Source organism: Convolutriloba macropyga, chromosome 5 (genome assembly GCF_964194025.1).
Source record: "Convolutriloba macropyga chromosome 5, txConMacr16.3, whole genome shotgun sequence".
NCBI classification, from domain to species: domain Eukaryota; kingdom Metazoa; phylum Xenacoelomorpha; order Acoela; family Convolutidae; genus Convolutriloba; species Convolutriloba macropyga.
In genome coordinates this window covers 47808230-47830673 of record NC_134472.1, presented here as the reverse complement: position 1 = coordinate 47830673, position 22444 = coordinate 47808230, and the positions used below count along the sequence as shown (strand labels likewise).

Below are 22444 nucleotides of genomic sequence, written 5' to 3'. Positions count from 1 at the left end.
GGCACTAAATTTCAAATTCAAAGAATTTGAATTGTATTGGGGCGCTGTCTTTCTTTTTAAAGATCTGTTCACACATTTTCATGATTTTTGACGTCAAATTGGAGTAGTGATTTTGGTCACACCGAAACAGGAAGTGGAGCGAAAAAGCGAGTGGTTTATGTTTTTATTTCGTCGTCAAGATTTTTTTTACAACCATATGACGTGAAAACACTTTTTGTTCATTCATTCGTGCAATTCCAACTGAAACGCATGCATTGACGTCACTTTTAGCTCTTAGTGGAGCGAGTTTTTTTGGTCATTCGTGTGATTAATAGCCGCCCTCATCTTCTCAGCCGGCTATTATAGCGCTCCTATTTTTTTTACTTCGTCGAATAAAAAAATGTTTCGCTTTACCTCATTTTGCCGCCTTTTCAACATTTTGCGTGAAATCTTTTTGACTTCTCTAGGATAGTTTCTCTCTGCTCTCATTCTGCTAAAAGTGAATTTGAACATCAGCTGCTCAGCAAAGCAATTCAAAATGAACAGAGTCAGTATAAAAATTGAAGTCAGAAATAGAAACGGGATAAACCCATAAAGCCCAATTTTAGATGCCCGCTATTTGAACGTCGTTCCTATAAGTCTTATTTACCATCTCTAATGCTTATTGTTATTGATAGTAGCCCCTGTAGCCTCTCTCTAAGAAATAGAAGTATGTTCAACTACGAAATGCCATCAAAATAAATCGGACTTAAAAAAATGTTTTTGTACAAAATTCTTTTTTTTCAATATCTTCTGTTATTTCAATCCCAATCATGCTTATTGGAATCAACGGCGGCTATTTTCCGGCAATCTGCCGGGTATGTTTAAATTTTTGGTCGCTCTCAAAAATGACTTCCTCTGAAATTGTTTTTTTTTAAATTTAATTCGAAGGGATAAGGTCAAGTGAGTGTATTTCACTTTAATTGAAGGTTATTTAAGAGCAGCTAATAGAAGCAGCAATAAGTTATACAGATTCTTAATCAAAATATAACATCTCAGCCTTCAATGAAAAGACTATTTTTTGGTCGGTCTTTTTTACTGTTTCTTTAGACTGCTGATCTACGTAGCTATTGCGACTGTTTTCTGGCAACCTGCCAATTTTGCTTTTAGGTTTGTTCCTCAAATTTTTATTTTAGGAGTTCTTTGTTTCAACATAGTTGTTCTATCTGTTTTGGCTGTCTTTAGATTGAATAGATAATAACTTTGAGTTGTTTTTGTTTGGTTCATAATTCACAATTCATAATATAAAATCATTAATTCATTTTCAGCAAGACTTTTTCTGAATTTGCGCTTCTCGCTATAGTTTTTTTGGTTAAATCTTGGAGCTATTCTGCAGGTTTTTCTTCTATAAGGTGTCCCCTTTAATGCCAATTAATGAAAATTTATTCTCTGTTTTTATCCTTTGTTGCATTGTTTTGTTGAATATTACTGCCAGGTGCTGGGTAGGTGGATGCTTGAGTGGAAGAATCAGTAAACGTTTTTGAAAATAATGGTTGGGGAGTACCGTTTTGGCTTTTTGTGGATAATTTTTTTCGCTATATTTGAGAGCTTTCTTTATTTTGTTTTTCCTTCCGTCGCCGTTTTCTTATATATAGTTAATTAGTTCTGTGTCAACTGATAGTCGTTTAATAAATCAACATACGGAAAAAATAATTATCTGGTGGTCTTTTTGTGAACGTTTGTGTTTCAGCTCGTAAAGAAAAGTTTATCCAATTGTTCATCAGTTTTTCTGCTCAGGTACTTTTCATGGTTCATTTTCCCATTATTGTTTGGAAATGAGTGGTATTGGTTAGTAGGTTGTTCGTTATGTCAGTCAGAGTGGTCAATTGTTTCCTTCGAGTCTTTTCCGGATTTCTTGTGGCAGTTTTTTAAGATCTTTTCGATCTTTTTTCGGCTTTTTCATGTCAATGAGAAGTCAAATTAGATTGGTGATTGCGATCATACTCGAGTAGTAGAGAGAGCAAAAAAGAGAGTGTTATCGAGCGTGATCTATTTTGAAATTACCTTTAAAGTTGATTAAGAAATTGGTATTCGAACTTTTTTTCGGTTTCTGGAAGCAAATTTACTCCTGTTTTCAGTGTTTTTCTCAAGTGCTCTCAAGATATGTGTTCTTAAAGCTCCAATATTTCTTTGCGTGAATTCATAAACGGGCTGCTATTGCTTTTTATCAGACTTTGACACTTCGTTGTTACAAAATATCAGTGAATATTTGATTTTCGCGCGTTTTCTGTTTTCCTATCACTTTGTATCCTTAGTTGCAGATCTCATTAGTTTTTGATGAGGAACAGATGAGCCTTATTAATTCTTCGAGTTCATGGCTTGTGGCGTTCATGAATTTGACACTATATGTTTTCAGAAACTTTCAGCAAATTTTCGGTTTTTGTAAAAAAAATTTACTTGTTGCATCATCATCTAATCTCTTTATGGATAGGTCTCAAAGGTTACTAATAGGGTTCTTTTAATCCGTTTGTTTATTGATTATTTCAGTTCAATGCTTATGTTTGCGATAACTTTGACACTAATTGTTTTCATGAAGTATTATTATTTTTTGTGTTTGCCAATTTTTAATGTTAACTTTGTTAAATGCTCTCGATTGAGAAGCAATAATTGTAAAACGTGTGTGTGTTTTTAGGCATTTTTTTGCTTGAACGTTTTGCGCTTTTCATCAAAAATAATCTTCCCGATTGACTTTTTCACGCACTTCTTGATTTTTGAGTGGTTTCAATTGCTCTCACTCCGAAATCAAATTTGTTCGAACAAAACCGATTGTTAGAGACTCGATTTCAAGGCCCTGATAACGCAGTAGTTGATACCTCCGTCGAAGACTCAGGATGTCGGGGCACTAATCCTACCCTCGGCTGATGTTTTCGCACCCATTAGGATAAATTTATCAAGGCTACAGCCCCTCAATTAAACTGCGCCGCTTGTTATTCGAGACCAACTTTTCCGACGCTAGTTGCTTTATGTTTAATTGCTCTCAAATGAAGTTTGTAGCAATTATATTAGTCCTGTCGGTCTTTTTTATGCGATTTTTCGCTTGACCAATTTTTCGTCTGACGCTTTTTAACTTTTCGTCCTCAAAAACGGGATAAACAGGTAGCGCCCAGCGGGCATTAAGTGCTCTTAGAGCCTTTCAGCTCTGTTTCAGCTCCAACTGTTTTGGAGACTTATACTTAGACTTATGGTATGAAGGTCGGTTCTTAGACGTTGAAGACCTCCCCCCTACCCCCTCCCACTGTTGACCCCCCTTCAGTATTGCATCCATCCCCCAACGGCCTGTTGCCCCTCATCACTATCCTGGTGCGACCTCCTCCCCCCCCTCACGTGGCTGGCTACTGACAAACAGCCGCTCGCTAAAAACGCAAATTTATACCAATTGTCAATTTTTTTCAAGCTTTAATGAAATTTTTTTTGGTTTTTTTGTTTTATTAATCCTAGATGTCAAGGAACCTCGTCTAAGGTTTGATAATAGGTTACTGCATGGTTTCTAGTGGTAATAAGAATGGTTTCAACATTTTAACATCGCGAATTTTAGCAATTTTTTGACAAACATTGCAGTTTTTTTTCAATGTTTGTCATTTGTCATTTCAAATTTTTCCCCATCCAGTAGCCAGAAAAACTCTTCTTAAAATTTTGACAAAAAGCTACTGAAAAAACTTGATCTGCCATGGAATAGTTTTCAATTTTTTAATATCAAATTTTATCGATATTTTTGTAAAAGTTGGATTTCAAATTTTTCAACATTTATTGTAATTATCTAAAGTTTTCCAGCCCCAGAACCCAGGAAACCACCTATAGGGTTTAACGATAGTTTATTGAAAATTTTTTCTTGGCCATGGAATAGTTTTAAACTTTTTAATATCACAAATTTGATCGATATTTTGTTCGACAAAACTTCCATTTTTTTCGAAAATTTTGGCATTTTTTAGTTTTACCCAGCCGCAAGAGCGAAGGAGCCTCCTCTAGGGTGTTATAATGGGTTACTGTATACTTTCTAGACGTAATGGAATTTTTTAAAGAGTTTAACATCTCGACTTTTTGAATTTTTTGTGAATTTTTCATGGTTTTACAGACTCAGGGTTAAGAAAACTTACTTAGAAGATTGATAGTAGGTTGTTGCATAGTTTCTGGTGGTAATGGAAAGGTTTTCAACATTTTAACTTCACGAATTTTAACAATTTATTGATAAAAATTTTAATTTTCAAATTTTTCAATTTTAATTGTCAATATCTAAGGTTTTCCTGTCCAAGGGGCCAAGAAACCTCGTATAGGGTTTGATGATAGGTTATTGAAATTTTTTTGTAGGCCATGGAAGTATTTTCAACTTTTTGATATCACAATTTTCATCGATTTTTTTTTCATAAAACTTACCATTTTTTTCAACTTTTTTTTAAAATTTTTGTCATTTTCATGTTTATCCTGCTTCAAGGAGCCCAAGGAACCTCCTCTAGGGTCTGATAATAGGTTACTGTCTAGTTTTTAGATCTAACGAGTTTGAGCATTTTCATAAAATTTTTTTTTTTGCATTTTTCAAGGTTTTTGAAATTGTTTATCGTTTTTTTGGTTTTTTCAGCTTCAAGAGCCAAGGAACCTCCTCTAGGGTCTGATAATAGGTTCCTTATATGTTCTAGATGTAATGGAATGTTTTTCAAGATTTTAACATCACGAAATCAAGCAATATTTTAAAAATATTTTTCAATTTTTTCACGTTTTGGAATATTTTGATTTTTCTCCGGTTTTTTCGTGCCCCAGGGGCCCAGTGACGTCCTGCAAGGTCTGATGATAAGCTGGTGCATAGTTTTTTGAGTTAATGGAATGGTTATCAATATTTTAATGACTCCAGCTTTAGCAATTTTTTTTTAAGTTTAATTTTTTTTTCAAATTTTCGCAAAATTATCATGTTCCAAGTTTATGGATCTTTATGAGCCAGTGAAACTATTTCAAGCTTGAAAAAGGGATAATGGATAGTCTCCTGAGACAATGAAATTGTTTTGAATAATTTTATATCGTGAATTTTAGCAAGATTTTGTTAAAGTTTGCTATTGTTTTCAAAATTTTTGAATGTTTGACCTTCTCTGAGTTTATCGATCATTACTTGCCAACAAAGCTTTTCAAGTCTTGCAGATAGGTTACCTGACATAACTCCAAAGACAAAAGTTAGTTTTGACCATTTTCACTGTAAACTCTGGAAGCTTTTTAAAATTTGCAATATTTTGCAAATTTTTAAAATACCAGTTTTTCTATCTTTTTATTTACTAACAAGGCTAGAAAACTTAAAGTTGCAGAGTCGAATCAAGCTCAAGCTGGCCTCACTAAACCATGGCTAGCTGCAGACGAAGCCAACCGCTCGCCGGTCATTTGAGAGCAATTCGCTCGGCGTTAGTCAGTTATGTTTTTTTTTCATAGTCATACTAATGAAATTTCTCATCTATTGCTGAGTATACCTCAATTAATCGTTCCGGTTTTTAAATCTTTTGTTCAATGATTTATGCGCTATTCGTTTTCAAAGAATGTTTTAATTTTTGCATTCGTTTTTTGTACTTATTGCTGCCTTTAATCTCATTGGTCACTTTTGATAAATTAGTCAATCGAATTACTCGTTACAGCCCTTAGTTGTTGCACTCTGTGACTTTTAACACCATCCATTTTCAAAAACTTTGCAAAAATTTGCTGTTTTTGTCTTAGCATTGAGTCAGTAATGACGGGTTTCATCGGGTGCTACTATCATTAGGTATACGTGATTCTAATTAGTCGTTTGAAATCATAGCAGTCGTTTTTTATAATTTTGTAATTTTCTTTTCAAACAATTTAAGTTGAATTTTTAGTCTCACATGTTTTTGTTTTCGGGTTGTCTGATCGCGTTTTCACCGATGAGATGCCGTTTGTTTTAGAAATGTTAATTAACTGAACTTGCGAATCTTTCAAGGTAGTTCTTTTGTCCCGTTTCAGCCATTAGAACTAATAAAAGGCTTTTTATGACTTCTGTAATTTTGTGATATGCTGTGGTTTATGATTTTGGCATTTAGTTATGAGGTTTCAGTACCTTTGACGCCATTGACTCTCAAATATATTCTGATTTTTTAGAAATTTCATGAGTTTTTTCGCCGCTTTTGTTTTGATTGGTTGTTGTATTGTGTACTCATTCTAAAGATGCATAGAGTTAACATTGTTATTGTGCTGTTATTTTGAAAACTCCTGCTGTTTGTTTTACAATTCAAAGAATTTGTAGTGTGTTGGGGCGCCGTCTGGTTTCTTAATATCTATTCACACATTTTCGTGATTTGCGATGTCAAATTGGAGAAGTGACACTGAAACAGGAAGAGCGAATGGTTTTGAGGCGTTAATTATTTTCACTCCGTTGTCAAAGTAGATTGAGAAAACGGTTTTGAACTAAAATTAGCTTTCTCGATTGTGATTTTCTCACCCGCGGCAATTCGACGTCAATTTTCGCTTATTTCTTTGAATTTTAATTTTAAGTGGTTTTCCCACGGTTTGTTGGTCTAGATTTTTGTTTAGTCAATGAAATTTTTTGTTGTCAGGACTTCCTGCTATGCTTTTTAAGTTGGCTTTACTTTTCGGTCTTGTTTTTCGTTTTACGTAGTTCGCATTTTTTTTCATTTGACCCGTGACTTACTTTTTACACTCACTGTTTTAACTGAATTGAATTACGCAATGTAGTGAATACGTTCAATGTCAAAGGAGCAAAATCAAAAGAAACGGGATAAACTATTAAAGCCCGTTCATTAAGTCATAGTCCATTAGGTTATCTAAGTTCATTGGAGTCATTGCTGGTTGACATTAGTAGTAAGATTATTAGCGTTCAGTTTAGAAGCTGAATTAAGTATAATTTTCGAATCTAACAAACTGCACACCAAATCAGAACGCTTTTTGACATAAGAAAAAATGTGTTAATGTATCTGTTTTTTGTGTTTCTGTTTCAATCCCGATGTGCGTCAAGGAGTCAACGGCGGCTAGCTTCCGGCTATTTGCGGGCTATGTTTAATTGCTGAGATAACACTGAATTTTTATAGACATAGTTTGATTTTTGTTTGCCTTCACAGTCCATGATATCTTTTTAACTCGTCTTCGGTTTGAGTGCCTTATCGTGTGATTCATTCTCATTGAGTTGATTTTAAACTTTTGAAAACTTATGTCGATGAGGTGTCAAGTGTTCTCAATGTTCAAATTATGGAACTGAGTAGCCTAAAACAGACACCAGTTTCTCTGCTTGTAGGAGTTAATAGAGTCAGTCAGGCGGTGTTCATCAGAAAGTTCAATTCTTCATCAGTTCCATTTCATTTTATTGCTATGAAGTGAATTCTTAATTTATTATGGCGAAGTTACAGCTGTCATAATTATGCGTTATTATCACGCTCGCCAGGAAAGTCTCGGAGAATGACAAACGTAGCATGCAGACAAAATATTCGACTTTCGAATTCCATCGAAAACTCCACGTCGAATAGCAGACAATCGAGAAGTAGCGAGGATGTGGAAAATAAAATGTTGGGAACAGCTATGAGCAATTTTCCGGTCATTTTGACGCCCAACTATCTGTTTGAGCGCGACAATCCTTCAGACGAGCTGTCATTGACTAATTTTGTGGAAGACGACATTTCCAGCAAATTATCCGTTATCCCTTCTCCCATTTTGTATTTGAATAAAGCGCACCCCTCGTATAAGCGAGGAATTGTTCCCAGACACCCTGTGCCCATGTACCGTCCCCTGTGTGTTGTACCCTCTGATATTAATGTTAATCTGATTCCTCAATCATTCTCCATGAGTAAGTTTTCGTCTGTGGCCAGGAGGTTTAACACAATTTACTCCAACGACCAATAGCAAAAGTAATTCAAATTTTTGTTTCTGTGCTTTTTCACATGTTAAATTACCGGATTTTGTGCGTAACTATTTAATTGCTCTCAGACAAAGGCTGAACCGGTAAATTTTTGAATCTAATTGGTCTTTCTTTCGCTCAATTTAACTTTTGCAGTGATTGTGAGATGAGCTCAATTCTGCGTTCTAATTGGCGGTGGTTTATTGATATATGTCCACTTAAAGTGTAGTTTAAAGCCGCATTGTAAGAGCCCCCGCGACTCCAGCGCCCTGTTCGAGAAAAAAAATAGTAAAATTAGCGAAAAGAGGTAAACATTTTCTTGCAGGACAGAGATTAGTAGTAAGGTGTCTTACTGGGCACGCAACGGGGGGGGGGGACATTTGGGTGTTACTGTGTTCGCAACGGGGGGGGACACGAAAAATTTTTTCGAAAAGTTGATAGTTTTTGGCGTTTTGGCAAGAGCGGTGGAAAACGCCAAAAACTATCGCCTTTTCGAAAAATTTTTTCGTGTCCCCCCCCCCCCGTTGCGAACACAGTAACACCCAAATGTCCCCCCCCCCGTTGCGTGCCCAGTTAGACACATTTTTTGGCAAATTTCTGATTTTTTTGACGTTTTTTGGTAGGTTTGGTTTGTTTTATATGTTAGTCGGGAAAAAGCACTGCTGTTCCAGTGGTTGTCATTTTGTAATCAGCCCAGGTGAGTCAGCCCAGGTGAGCCTCATCAGTAAAAAAAAATTTTTTTGAAAAAAAAATTGAAAAAAAAATGAAAAATTCAAAGTGTTAAAGTTGCATGAATTGTATTTTGCGCTGGGTTTCAGGTCTCAAAGACGATTTTTTGTTGACCTCATCTCACCTGGTGGGCCTAATCATCGAAAAAAAACTTTGAAAAATTTTGGGAAAATTCAAAAATTTTGAAGTATTAAAATTGTGTGAAACACAATTTGCGCTGGGTTGCAGGTGTTAATGTTAATTTTTTGTGGACATCATTTTACCTGGTACTAAGATTATATCAAATGTTTTAACCAAAAACTGTCATCAATAGGTTGTTGACTGTTTGTAGTATTCTTTATGTCTGTTACTATCAGTCAGTCCTCTCAAATACTCTTATAACCCTTTATTTGATGATGCATGAGAACAAAATATAGTAATAGGCAAGGAGGTGAGTGGTTGTTGCTATGCATGTGCTGTTGTTAGAACTCTCTGGTTTTGTTATTACAGTTTAACACAGTACTTGTATAGCAATAGAACAAACATATAAGAATTTGTTTGAGTTTCAGTTTGAGTTTGAGTTTGATTTGTAAACAAACTATGCCAGCGGTTGACGATTGTTCCTTCTTTGACTTTTCTCACGATATTACGTGTACAGAAAAACGTTATGTAGTTGCTTGTGTGAAAACTTATGACTCTACTGGAACATATATAACGGTAAAACTTTTAAAAAAAGATAACTTCTGTGATCAAACCCAAGACAACAGAAACAATTGTAACAGTGATGGTTTCAAGTTCAACCAGAGAATAACACTATCTTTAGCTGAGTTTGAACAATTATCTCAAAGCTACAATTCACTGTGAAAAACTAAGGACCGGACAATCAGAACAACCTATCAAAAAAGAACACAATAAGATAACGGGAAGGAAACAACGTTATCAGTTTGCGTTCTCACCGGAGACGAATAGCGTTACTTCAACTCAGGTTGCTGGTCGATCACAGAAGAAAGCGAAGAAAAGTTCTGAGAGCGACACACAGTATTGAAAATGGTTGAGGCAATGTTTGAACGAACACCTGAATTCTTTCGACAGTTTCAAAAGAAATTTCACTTTTTTATCTGCAGAAGGGAGCCAATATTTGATACTAAAGAAATCAACAACAGTTTTGCTTACAGTTTGCATGAGAACAACAGCTTTTGTAGAAAAAAAGGACAACATTATCATGTTATTGCAGCTTCGGATCAAGTAACAGAGGCTTTCAAAAAAAATTCTTCAAAACCCTATTCTATACCTTGCCAGTACACAGGTTTCAGACTTCTACTCCACAAAACACAATCTGTCAACATCACTTTTCACGGTGAAATTTTTGAGAAGTTGCAGCAAGCAGTCATTTACAATCACCAACATCAGCTAGATTTATATAGCTCCAAAAGAAAGCTTCCAAATATCTTTGAACTGGAGACTGTCAAAGAGAATGTTAAAGTTCAAACTGATTTCATACCAACTTGTACTTTTAACCGATTTTTAAGTATTTATCAGAACAGTTCTTATGCAGAATTTTCAAAAATTATTGATATTATTATTAGTGGATATGGCTCCCTGAATGTTGATAATGAGAATGTAAAAATTAACTTTCGATTTGAATTAAAAAATTAATCTCACATGTTTCATTAAAAAATGAGCGATCTAGCCTCAAGGGGAAAAAGTTACGAATTGATGAAAACAGTTGATGCTAAAAAATTTAAATTGATTGATTTATCCTACATCATATGCTTAGCAAATCATAGTAAATCATCATCATTCATGTAGTGTACAAAGGGATAGCTATATGTGAAAATAATATGAGCAATATAAATACAAAGGAGTCCACACAGTTTGGAGTTTGGGCTCTGAATTGGCTGCAATCTGAGACACTGAACGACTTTTTTCGAAGTAGAACTGCAGCAGTCGAGTGTATGCAAAATGGTAGCAATCCAGTGCTTGCCCAAGTGGATCAGCAAAGTACATTGTTTTTTTATAATTACAAATCAGCAGCCAATGACTATCCGATGATGTTGATATTGGGGCATTGACCACAGCAAAGCAATTATCTGGCAGTCTTGGAAAATTGTCAGCTGCAAAAACTCCACAAAACTTGTGCTTCAGATGAAAACATTTATTTACTAGATATAAGTTATCTCAAAATTATTCATCAACAGGATATGTAATAACCGAGTTTTCGGTAACTTTTCGTTCAGAGTTGACCTAAAAAGTTGAACTTCGTTCGCCTAGGAATAAAATTTCAACGTTGTCACCCAAAGGTGTTCCAAAAGTGAGCTCCAGGAAATTGAACAATTTGTTAATTCAGGATGAATAAAATCGTGTGAAGCCTCCTGTGTTGAAGTAAGGTCGAAGGCCAGAATAAAGTGATTTGGATAATCGGCTAGGGGAATGCCATGACCACCTTTATCAAGAAAATCTAAAGCTTCAAGCGTGTTGAAGTAGACTCGTTGATCTAAGGTTGTTGAAATTAGTGTTCCAAAGTTTAGTGTTTTAGCAAAGTTTTTTCTATCGCAGACAACACATGATCAGCCACGGTCATTTTGCGCACGTACAGATTTGCTTCAACAATTTTTACTCTGTAATGTTTATTAGATTCGGATATGACAGTAAAATCGTTTGGAGACCTGAAGGAGATGCGTAGTGTAAAACCACTGAGAAGATGTTTGTCACAGGTCAATATATCACTGGCCGGTTTTCCAAGTAGAGGACATTCCAGAGAGTCAGCAACTAAAGCTTTTCGCGCAGCAACATCAGTAGCTCTGTTGTCAGCTCCATCAATTTTGGCGGGTTCGTCTTCATAATATTAGCCTTGACAAACTAACCAAGTGCTCTTTGCTGTTGTTCCGGATAAGAATTCTGTTTCTATGAAAGCCTTGTGTGCGTAGTTGCCGTTTGTATTTGACAATTTAACGCCATTTGCCGAAACTGTACACTCTGAAAACAGAGTGCAATGCGTTATTGCTAAAATACGGCGAATCTGTGTTTGTGGCATCAGTACCAGTTCTCAAATCGGCGTCATTAGTTCTCGTGATTTTGCATTTTATTTCAAGTAGAAACTTTTGCAAAGCAATAAAGTTGTTCCTGTCGCCAACAACTTCGAATTCCAGCATTGGACCATACGGTGAGTATGATGGACCAACTTTTTGGGTAAAAGCATTGTCAAAGGTGATCAGGAGAGGCTGCTTTTCAAACAAGTCTAGAGTTGTGTGTGTTGCCTCTGCTGGCAATAAATTAGTATTCATTTTTCACTTTGGAAAAGAAATCAGACCGACTTCTCAGTAACGGTTGTTTTCTCTGAATGATTTTTCGGGATTTGACAGGACCGCTCTGTTTCTGTTTTTTATAAACATTTCCACCACGAACACCTCCAATTCGGGCTCTTGAGCCACCGACTTGTTTCTTTACCGTTTTCTGAACAGTTGATTTGAGTGCTTCTTTAGGACTCTTCTTTTTGGCTACAACGTCAACAATCTCTGGTGCCGCATGTACAAACAGTTCTCTTCCAATCTTTTTAGCAACAGGCCACAAAAACTTTTTAGCTATCGGTATGGCTGCCCTACCAATTCCAGCCGCTAAAGCCCCGAACCCACTGCCTCGTTGACAAAAGTGTCCTGCAAAGTATGGTGAAACTGATTGTTGTTGATAGTAAGCTTCCATTTAATTAAATTTTTTAAAGTTTAAAGGGAGAATAACTTTTCCTGTTCCCGTAAATGGAACAAATTTGCCAGTTTCGGTTCTCAACTGAACCTCAACAACCGTTACTTCTCAGTAACGGTTGTTTTCTCTGAATGATTTTTCGGGATTTGACAGGACCGCTCTGTTTCTGTTTTTTATAAACATTTCCACCACGAACACCTCCATTTCCACCACAACAACAATTTCTTATATTCCAAATTGCTAAAAACTATTCTATGCGTAGGTTCAATTTCACAAAGGCTACCGTTTTTCAGACGTTGTTTTGAATCAATGATACGAATCAGCGGAGCTTTTGTGTCTCCAATGTGTTGATACTCAATTATGTTGCTGTATACAAATATCAATTGTTTTCCTGCAAGCAGATCAAAAGGGTAATCAGCAACAAAAGCTTTTGCTTCTCCGTCACCCAGTGCTAAATTGTCAAAGGAATCTATCATTTTATAACCAATATGAGTACCTGACCCATCTTTGATTCCTTCAAAGCCCAGAATGCTTGGTATTTCTTCGTCAGGAAATGTAATTCCTTCATTTTTGCCAAAAAACAACCAAAACGCCTGTGATTTTATTGTACTGATGACTGAATTTAGTTAGACCAGTAGCTGTCTTGATGGCTTTTATCAGGTGTTCCAAGTTCTCATAGCTTGCAGTATTGATCAAGACTGTCTCCCCTTTGTATGGTTTTGAAACAGCACCAGATGGAATACTTCTCTGATGGTTTTTGTTAACTTGAGGAGTACTTTATGATTCGAGTGTTATTAACCTGGTTGATTCTGGATGGGAAGATAATTTCACTCAAAGCTACTCTCCAATCAGCCTTGCAGGCTGATTTCTTCATTCAAAAAGTTTTTGAAGTTAGCCAAAGTGTTCTGTGGAAAAATGTCCATGGAAGCTGATGAAACTAAATGTATGGTAAACTCATTCATGCTTTGTGAACGTTTCGCTGTTGTCAGCAACCTTCACTAGTTCCAATTGATAGAACTTACCACTGATTGGATTCTGATTCGAATCAATTAGGCTGTATGTTGGAGGGTTTATCGTTGGAATATCGTAAACTTCAAACACTTCGTCGGTAAATGTCTGTTTATAACCTTTTCGGAAGGGTAAATCAATTTTTGATGTTCTAACAAAATCACCAATTCAAAATTTGGGTCGACTAACTAATTTCTCGGATGCAATTGCATTTAATGATAACAGATAAGGAACGTCTTTTTTGGTTACTTTGTTCGGAGCTATTTTTGTTACACGGTTGATGCGTGAGTTTATTGAGAGATGTATGAATATGTCCATTTTTCCTCCAGATACTTGTAGATAATATTCTTTAAAGAGTGGATGTTCCTTTCTGCAAACGCAGACTTCTTTTCGCTGAAAGTTTGATAAATTTTAATGTTTCTCCTCTGGCAAAGTGTTTTGAAGTTTCCCTTAAACTCTGTTCCAGCATCCACCCAAAGTTTTTTCGACTGTTTATGCTTAATCATACGTTTGAAGGCTTCAGCTGTTGATGTTGCATATTTTGATTTGAGTGGTTCGACACGTAGATAGCGTGAAAGACAGTCAACAGCAATCAATAAGTACTTAATACCTGCGTTTTGTTTTGACGGTTTGTCCACGTCTGCCAAGTCAAGAGACCAAATTTCATCAAGGTCATATGCAATAACTTTCAAACGTGCAAAACTTTTTCGAAAGCCCTTATATTTTGTGTGAGCATTCTTGGTCTCTAGAAACTGTTTCACTTTGCGAGGTTGTAATTTTGTGTTTTTTGTAAATTTTCAACGCTTCCAAACGCAGCTGGCCCTTTTGTGTACATTGACTGCAGCAATTTTTCTTCACTCGTCGTAAGATTCCCATTGTTTTTCCTTCTGTACACTTGGTTCGTACGGAGTTTCGAAACCTTCCTCTTCCTATTCGTCACTACTGCTTTCGTCGTCGGTGAGTAGTGCTCTGCTGGTCTGTTGCTGCTTCTGGTTGTCTTGTTTTGGGGGCTTTTGAAACTTTGAACGTTTTTGTTTCTGTGATTTCTTGACGATTTTTTTTCTTTTTGTTGCGGTTTCTGGAGAACTTTTCCTGATCGAAGTTTTAGCATTGCTGTTAATTACTTGTTCTTCCTTTATTTGTAAGACTTAATAATTCAAAATAATCAGGACTGTGAATTTTCTTTGTTGGTTGCTGTAAATTGTACAAGAATGCGAATGCGTTTATGTCAGTTGGACTGTTGTCAATGAGTAACTTCTCGTCTTCACCAGTGAGCACACGATTAGACTTTTTAATTAGATCTACAATATAATCACACTTTAGGTATTTTGAATGAGGCAAGAGAGATGATAATGTTTCTAGGACCTGATCTGCCCGTCTATTTGAATGTTTGAGCCGATTTTCATCAACATCAACACCAGAGTCTTGTTCCGACAGTTTGTCATTGAACTGTGCTTCAATGTGTTCCTTTGGTCGCATTCTATTTATAATAGAGAGCTGTGCTGATTTGTGTTTAATGTCAGGATTCTCTAAGACCCGGGTTTGGTATGGTTGAGTTTTCATATAAACTTTTTTGGGAATTAAAATAAATTCCTCAGCAGTTGTTATTTTCTCTTTTATGATTGACTCAAATACTGGTAGCAGAAATGAATAATGAGCCGAACTAAATCAAAACCTGTTTTTGTGAGTAGTATGGCTCTTTTCTTTTCAACTGAAACGTTTTTACGAAGAATAGTCTTGATCACGTTTTCATATTGCTCCAAATCGTTAATCTGAACTTTTACATGTCCTCTGATTACGTTGTAAAAACATTCACACAGTACCAATACAATATTGTCGTCGTAAGTGCTGAGAATTTTCCTCAACTCAGGATCAGATAAAAGTGCCATTCGCTTCAGTATAAAGAATTTTTTCTCGTTCATTTGATATGTGAGTAATATCGGCTTTGTCTGAAGGTATGTAGAAGACCGACGGTCCAGGCTCTGTAATGTTTGAACAAAATCGTAGACATTCCAAAGTTTTTGGATCCAGGTCAATCAATAAGTGTGCAAATGTTTCTCTTGTTGCTATTTCATTACAATTTTTTAAAAAAATGAGTAAGATTCAGTTGTTTACCGAGAAACTCGACTTGCGGAACGTCACGTGGTGATTTGAACAAAATGATATGAGTTGTATTCAAATCTATTGTTCGTGACCATTTATTTTGCTGGTAAAGATTGTGTTTCACATAAATGACATTAATGTTCTTGTGTCGACCTGCGGTAGCCAGCTTGACAAACTCTTTGTCATTAAAAATTTCCTCACAAGAATCATCAAATATAAGCAAACAATTTTCAGTATTTTGCAAAAACTCTAAGTTTGTGAATTTTTTGAAAACAAAGTTTGAATGCTGGTCAACTTGTGAGTATATTGGTTGCATTTCGTGGTAAAGAAAAAAACATTTTTAAACTTTGGATAAAAGGTGTTTCCTGTTATTATTCTGAAAATTAAATTCGTTTTACCACAACCCGACGGACCTACCACGGCCATAAAGATTCTGTCACTGGTAGGGATAATTTTGTTCATAATCGTGGATTTGGTAAGATATATCCAACTAAACTCGACAAAATCGAAATCCAAACTGATGTTTCCTCACAAGTTGGTTTAAGCACAGTCAATTTCACAATGCAAAGAACTATTAGCATCAAAATTACAAACATTTGAACAAAAAACACAACTTCCGACCGTGGTAACGTTATCTGGTTACAAAATTTCCAAGTAGATTTTCCACTACTTTGCTTTTCGAAAAGAGTTTCTGGCACAACTTGATCAACTGTTACTTGTTCCATCACAAAAGAAAATGTGTATAAAATAAAAATTTATTGTACTTTTTAATGTTTTACATAGAACGGTTCATAACAACTATAATCACTCCAAAATTCATTCATGTGCACCATGAAACATGCGGGTAATCTTGTAGTTTTTTCATAGTACACATTTTTTTTGACTTTGTCCGTGTTCACGAGTTCCTGAATTTCTTCAGGCAGCATTTTGTCATTTTGATCTACTTCTTTACCAGTTGGATGTTTCGATATCAATAGAAGTTTCGGAGGTGAGACTTTGCGTTGAGAATCCGACATTTTGTTTTCTCCACTGAATAAAAGGCTCGATGTAAAAAACCAAGTGTGTAATCGAACGAATTTCCTCCTCTGTCAATAACACCCTAACTTTTTTCCGACGAATTTGAGTACCACTTTTTATCGCTTCTCCTTTGCAAATTGAAAGGTTCAGTGCCCCCTCCTTCGTGATCAAGGCGCAAATAGTCGAATTCGCTGAGAAGGGTGCTTCCACTTTTGTCAATTCCTCTCTCATTAGTCATTCAGTCAAAATAGAAACAAGCTTTTTCCCGTGCACAATGATCGTTGAAGATACCACGTTGTGTTGAGCTATGATTCCCACAGTTAACTGTAAAAAAACTGTAAGATATTTTAGGACACTTCAGAGTATTTAAATCGATTACTGGACAATCGAGCAACTCCGATAAAAGTTGAGACTTTTCAAAACCTTTAGCGTAGTAAACCGCTCTTGGGTTTCTTAAGCGAACGCTTTGGACAATTTGTGTTAGATAAATGTAAGGATAGTTTTCAGAGTTCCAATCTAAGTCATGTAAGTTTTTAGATAACCAACTGATTGAAGTTTTCTGCGGATTTGTCAAATCGGAAAATTTTGATAGTGGTGAAAACAAAACACAATCGTTGTAATCTTCAGTACATATACCAAACTCTATAACAATAATTTTTTTTTTCCTGTGACGGAAACCTTCAAGGTCTAACACAACTGTTTTACTGCTTAACATTCCAACAAGTGATAAATTTTTGAGTGGAAAACTTTAATATACAAACAAAAAAGATTTCCTGTCAGATGTCCAGTGAAACAGCTATTAAGCTTCCAGGGAAGCATGTACGAGTAGCCGGGTCCTTCAGCGTAGAGCTCCTTGATGAAACCACCAGCGTCATGCAAAATTGCGTGTAATCGTAGAATTTTGGAGTTGTTTAGGTATGAATCTAAAGAAGAGTTATCTATTCCAATCAGTCCTCCGTAAGGTCGAAGTTTCAAAGCATTATCATAATCAAAGTTTTCCTTTTGACTAAAGTATTCACTTGCTGCTAAGAAATAGTTCAGTCTTACTGATTTGTTTGGGTATGTTGTGGCTAATAACAAATACTTCTCATGAATGTTTTTCAAACAATATCTACATTGGTTTATCAAGACGCATAAACTATTGGTTTATCAAGACGCATTCCGAGTTAGATTGAAGCCGACTGAATCTGAAAAAAATAGACACTTTTAATTTCCTCTATGAGAAAATTAAATCAATCTAATTCATAGAGGAACAGATTACAAAACTAATTGTCTGCTGCAGTTGAAAGCGTTAAAAGTAATTAAAACATTTTTCATGTTTGTCCTCGTTCATTCGTAAAACAGTGTTATTTTTATACAAACTCTCTTTCATTAGAAAGTCAAACACAACAAAAAAGAATTTGTCTATTATTTCCGTTTTATAGCACCAGTTTGAACATAAGGTATTGTAAATAAAATAACAACCCACTTAAAATGTTCTATATTGATTCTTAAAATAGCTTTCCGGAAAGATAAGAACTGGCTGTGATTACACTGATACTTCCAAATCTGTCTTTATTTTAGATAAGCTGAGTACATGTAGCATAAAAACAGCAGACACTAAAGAAAATATCTCGTCCATATAATTAAATCTTTGTAGAACACAAACACTTCTATTTACGGTAGCAGACCACCCACAAAATGAGTTTTCAGTTCTTCGCTTAAACCAGATTCTTTAGATTCAATACTTTATAAGTAAAATATTTATATTCTGTCTCAATCGTTGGAAATTGTATTGATATAGGTTTGCGCTTTGATAATTCTTGTTGATAAGAACTAATCAGATTACTTCAACAGTAATTAACTCATTATACTTACCATATTCTTCTTAGATTTTTCTAACAGTCTTTTTTTTGGTATATTTTACAGTCCTCATCAATTTATTCAAGGCCACTTTTACGAGTGTAAACAGACGAAGATATCACTGAAAGCTTAAAATGTTTCCCATTGCAATTATACTAAAAGAAAAATCTTCCAGCAGTCGAACAATTGCATACGAGACTTTAAAAAAAGAAAATATTGTTATTGTTCAGCAAGAGTATCAAGGCAAAGACTGGAAAACTGTGAAACACATGGCATTACCTGTTGTTACTTTCGATTTCATTCAGTCTTTTATATTTGAAAAAGCGTCACTTAAGGGAGATCAATATACTCTGGAATGTATTCTGCGGGCTGTACTCGTGAGTTTATATTTGACTCAAACGTTCTGGGAGATGATATTAGAAGAATTCTCTATGATTACGATGTTCAAGAAGTACCTATCTACGAAAATCAGGAAGAATATTGGCAGGATTTGGAACTCATTGAAAACTTTTGGAAGATTCCACTTATTACTGAAACTCCAGATTCAACAACCAAGAACTTAGAAAACTCGATAACATCTACAACAATTTCAACAAGTTTAATCAAAACACCCGAATGTAGTAGGCTCGTGGCAACCAACAGTCTTGAAACGCCGCCTGTCAGTTCTTGTCTTGCTCCAAAAAATCGTAAACTCTAAACTAGTCTCCTAAAACCTCAAACAGTTATAATCTTTTGAATTGCCTTTGCTCAACCTCGATAAATTACTAATAATACAATAAAACATTGTTCGTTGTTTTGTTGATGTTTTAATTGTTTGTTCGTCTCTCTAGTGTTCTCTCATTTGATGGCTAAAAGTATGTTCTGAAAAAAAAACACTCATAATGACAAATTCAATATGTTTTCCTGGCAGGACTCTTGGAAGTTTGCTAGTACAATATGTTTTCCTGGAAGTTTTTATCCAAATAAATTAAATCTGTTAGTTCAAGCGCAAGACATAAGCAGATTATTTACTTCCTTAATGTCTCGATTTTTGTAAGTATAAAAACAAGTGTTTACACTGACAGCTACAAAACGTCTTTCTGTACCGCTACTGTCATGAGAAAAAACAAAGAAGGAACAATCGTCAACCGCTGGCATAGTTTGTTTACAAATCAAACTCAAACTGAAACTCAAACAAATTCTTATAAGTTTGCTCTATTGCTATACAAGTACTGTGTTAAACTGTAATAACAAAACCACCCAATGCAGACAGTTGAACATGTAAACTTATTCAAAAATAAATCATTGACACTCTCGGTCGATCGGTCTCCCTATCACAATGGAATACGACAACTACTCGTGTATAATGACCTTCGGCAGTGACTATAGTAGTTAGTCATAGTATACATTATATTCTAAAAATAGATTGATGACACAGAGAGTTCTAACAACAGCACATGCATAGCAACAACCACTCACCTCCTTGCCTATTACTTTATTTTGTTCCCATGCATCATCAAATAAAGGGTTATAAGAGTATTTGAGAGGACTGACTGATAGTAACAGACATAAAGAATACTACAAACAGTCAACAACCTATTGATGACAGTTTTTGGTTAAAACATTTGATATAATCTTAGTACCAGGTAAAATGATGTCCACAAAAATTAACATTAACACCTGCAACCCAGCGCAAATTGTGTTTCACACAATTTTAATACTTCAAAATTTTTGAATTTTCCCGCTCTTGCCAAAACGCCAAAAACTATCAACTTTTCAAAAAAAATTTTTCGTGTCCCTCCCCCCCCCCCCCCCGTTGCGAACACAGTAACACCCAAATGTCCCCCCCCCGTTTCGTGCCCAGTAAGACACCTTACTACTGAGATTGCAGTTTATAGAAGTTCGAGGTTATTGCAGGTAACAGTACGATCAGTACCTAAATTTGAGTGAAGAAGATACTCAGTAACAAAAAGTTGCAAAAATCTAACAAGAGAAGCGTTTACGGTTCAAGATCTCGCAAGTTGACCATTTATCTATCAAATTTTAATATGAAATGTTAATTGGAGGATTAGCATTTTTTAAAATTTTCTCTCCTTGAAAATGTTAATTGTAGAATTAGCATTTTTAAAAATTTTTCTCAATTATAATTCATCTCTCTTAATTTGTCGATATTTTAGCACATTGTAAATTTAATACAATTTCAAACTTTCACAATATGTGACGTTTGTTTCATTTATACTTCTTAACACTACATTGCCTTTAAACTATGTTCTGTATTTTATAGTTCATACTCAAAGGAATTAACAATGTTTTTCTCTTTTTTTAATTCTAACAAGATAGCGTTTGTCTTCCCAGATCTTACAAAATAGCGTTTTTTTAACAAGAATTATGTAAGATTCTACAAGGTAGTCTTTCGGTCTCGCCTAGATCAAGGTGGAATAGAAATTAGCTTGTGTTTTGAGAGTAATTCTTGGCGCCTTTTGGTTTTGTTAGTTATGCATCAGTTGTTCAACGATGCCAAGCGAATATTGACCTGGCACCAGCATAGTTGTTGCATAGCATGCAGACTCAGTGCCATGTGTTAACACATGATAGTTTGCAGTGTCATAACGAATTTAGGATTTAAGGGAATCCGTATTCAAGTAGATTTTTTTTCTAATTTTAAGTTGAACTCTAATTATGCAATCTGATTTGATATGAGTCGTTTTTGTTGAGGTCGTCTGGGGATCTGTTGTTGAAACTATACTACTGTGTTTTGTTGTTGAGTGTTGTTGATTTTTGATCAGTTTACTGTATATGTTGTATGTGTTATGTCATCTTGATGTTTAGGTTTCTACAGCGCAGCTAGAGGATGGATTGGACCCTCGGCTGTTCAAACAACCAAAATTATTTCGCAGACGTTTGCTAACGAGTGACGCTGACGTTCGCGATGCGATTGTGCAATGTTGGATGGTGATACGATGTGATTTTTTGTCTATGATTTCCCTTGGCTGCAGAATATGCAAGCGCCGATTGATAGTAGCCTGCTTTACCTTCACTGTTTGTCGTTGCTTTCATTTTGATCTGCTCTGTTGTAATCTCGAGTATTATGATGCTAGATGTTAAATCTTGATTTTTCTGATAAATATATTTGTTTTCTTCCCTCTGTTTTGCGTAAAATATAGAAAATTTGGGGGTTGGGATATAGGGCGGAAACTTGATTAGACGAAGCCGAATTTTGTAGCCATTAGGCAAAAATTTTTCCTAACATTTCGAGGAAATTTGGCGAAAGCAATTTAAACCACTTATAGATGGTACTTCACAATCCACTTGACGCTAATAAGTACCCAAGCGTTCTGAACAATTCTCTTTACATGAAAGTGAGATAATAAAGTGACAATAAAATGTAATATTTCTAACTCTTATATTTCTCCAACCCTCTGAAATATCCTAGAGATGATTTCGGCCTATTTTACAATGAAATAGCGGAAAATGACCAAAAGTTTTTGCTTCCTTCTAAATAGTTGAGCGCTATCTGTGAGAAAAGTTTAAAATTTTGACCCAAGTGGTGGTAGTACCTAAACTAAATTGCTCAATATTTACAAAACCTTCGTCCATGTTTTTTGTAAGCTATTTATCATGCAACGAAAGACAATGACAAGGGATAATTGAGTATTCTATAGCGTCACGTGGATTTCGATGTACCCTCTATAGGTGGTTTAAAATTCTTTCGCCTAATTTCCACAAAATCGCTACGAAAATGACTCTGCCTCAGTGAGCTTTGGCCTAATATCCTACGTCACGAAAATTTAGTGAACAGAATTTAATGAGGTTTTTTATAGTCTGAGGTTGTATTGCATTTGTCATCCGTTTTGCGTTCTCTGCTTGAGTCTAGAAAACTCTTGTTGTTCCTTTTAGATTTTTAATAGCCGCCCTCATCTTCTCAGCCGGCTATTATAGCGCTCCTTTTTTACAATTCAAAGAATTTGAATTGTATTGGGGCGCTGTCTTTTTTTTAAGATCTGTTCACACATTTTCATGATTTTTGAAGTCAAATCGGAGTAGTGATTTTGGTCACGCCGAAACAGGAAATGGAGCGAAAAAGCGAGTGGTTTTGCGGCGTGAATTTTTTTCGCTCTAATTTTAAAGTACAGTGCGAAAATGGTGTTTGAACAAAATTTTGGTTTCTCGGTAGTGGTTTTTTGTTCACATGCGGCAATTTCACTCTGATTTTTACTGTTATTTCAATTATTTGGATCG

The 22444-nt window shown here is 35.4% G+C and overlaps 1 protein-coding gene across 5 annotated transcripts in view; it reads left to right on the top strand.

The window, feature by feature from the left end:
- LOC142339431 (protein virilizer homolog) overlaps positions 1–21350 on the top strand; it is a 170455-nt gene extending 149105 nt beyond the window's left edge. For 2 of the 5 annotated variants that reach the window (XM_075389459.1, XM_075389458.1), the window contains exons 24-25: positions 7400–7859; positions 21035–21350. In XM_075389459.1, coding sequence (XP_075245574.1) covers positions 7400–7854 — 455 coding nt within the window. In that variant the 3' untranslated portion in view covers positions 7855–7859; positions 21035–21350. The other 3 variants (XM_075389461.1, XM_075389460.1, XM_075389462.1) reach the window with 2 other exon arrangements.
- The last annotated feature ends 1094 nt before the right edge of the window (positions 21351–22444 follow it).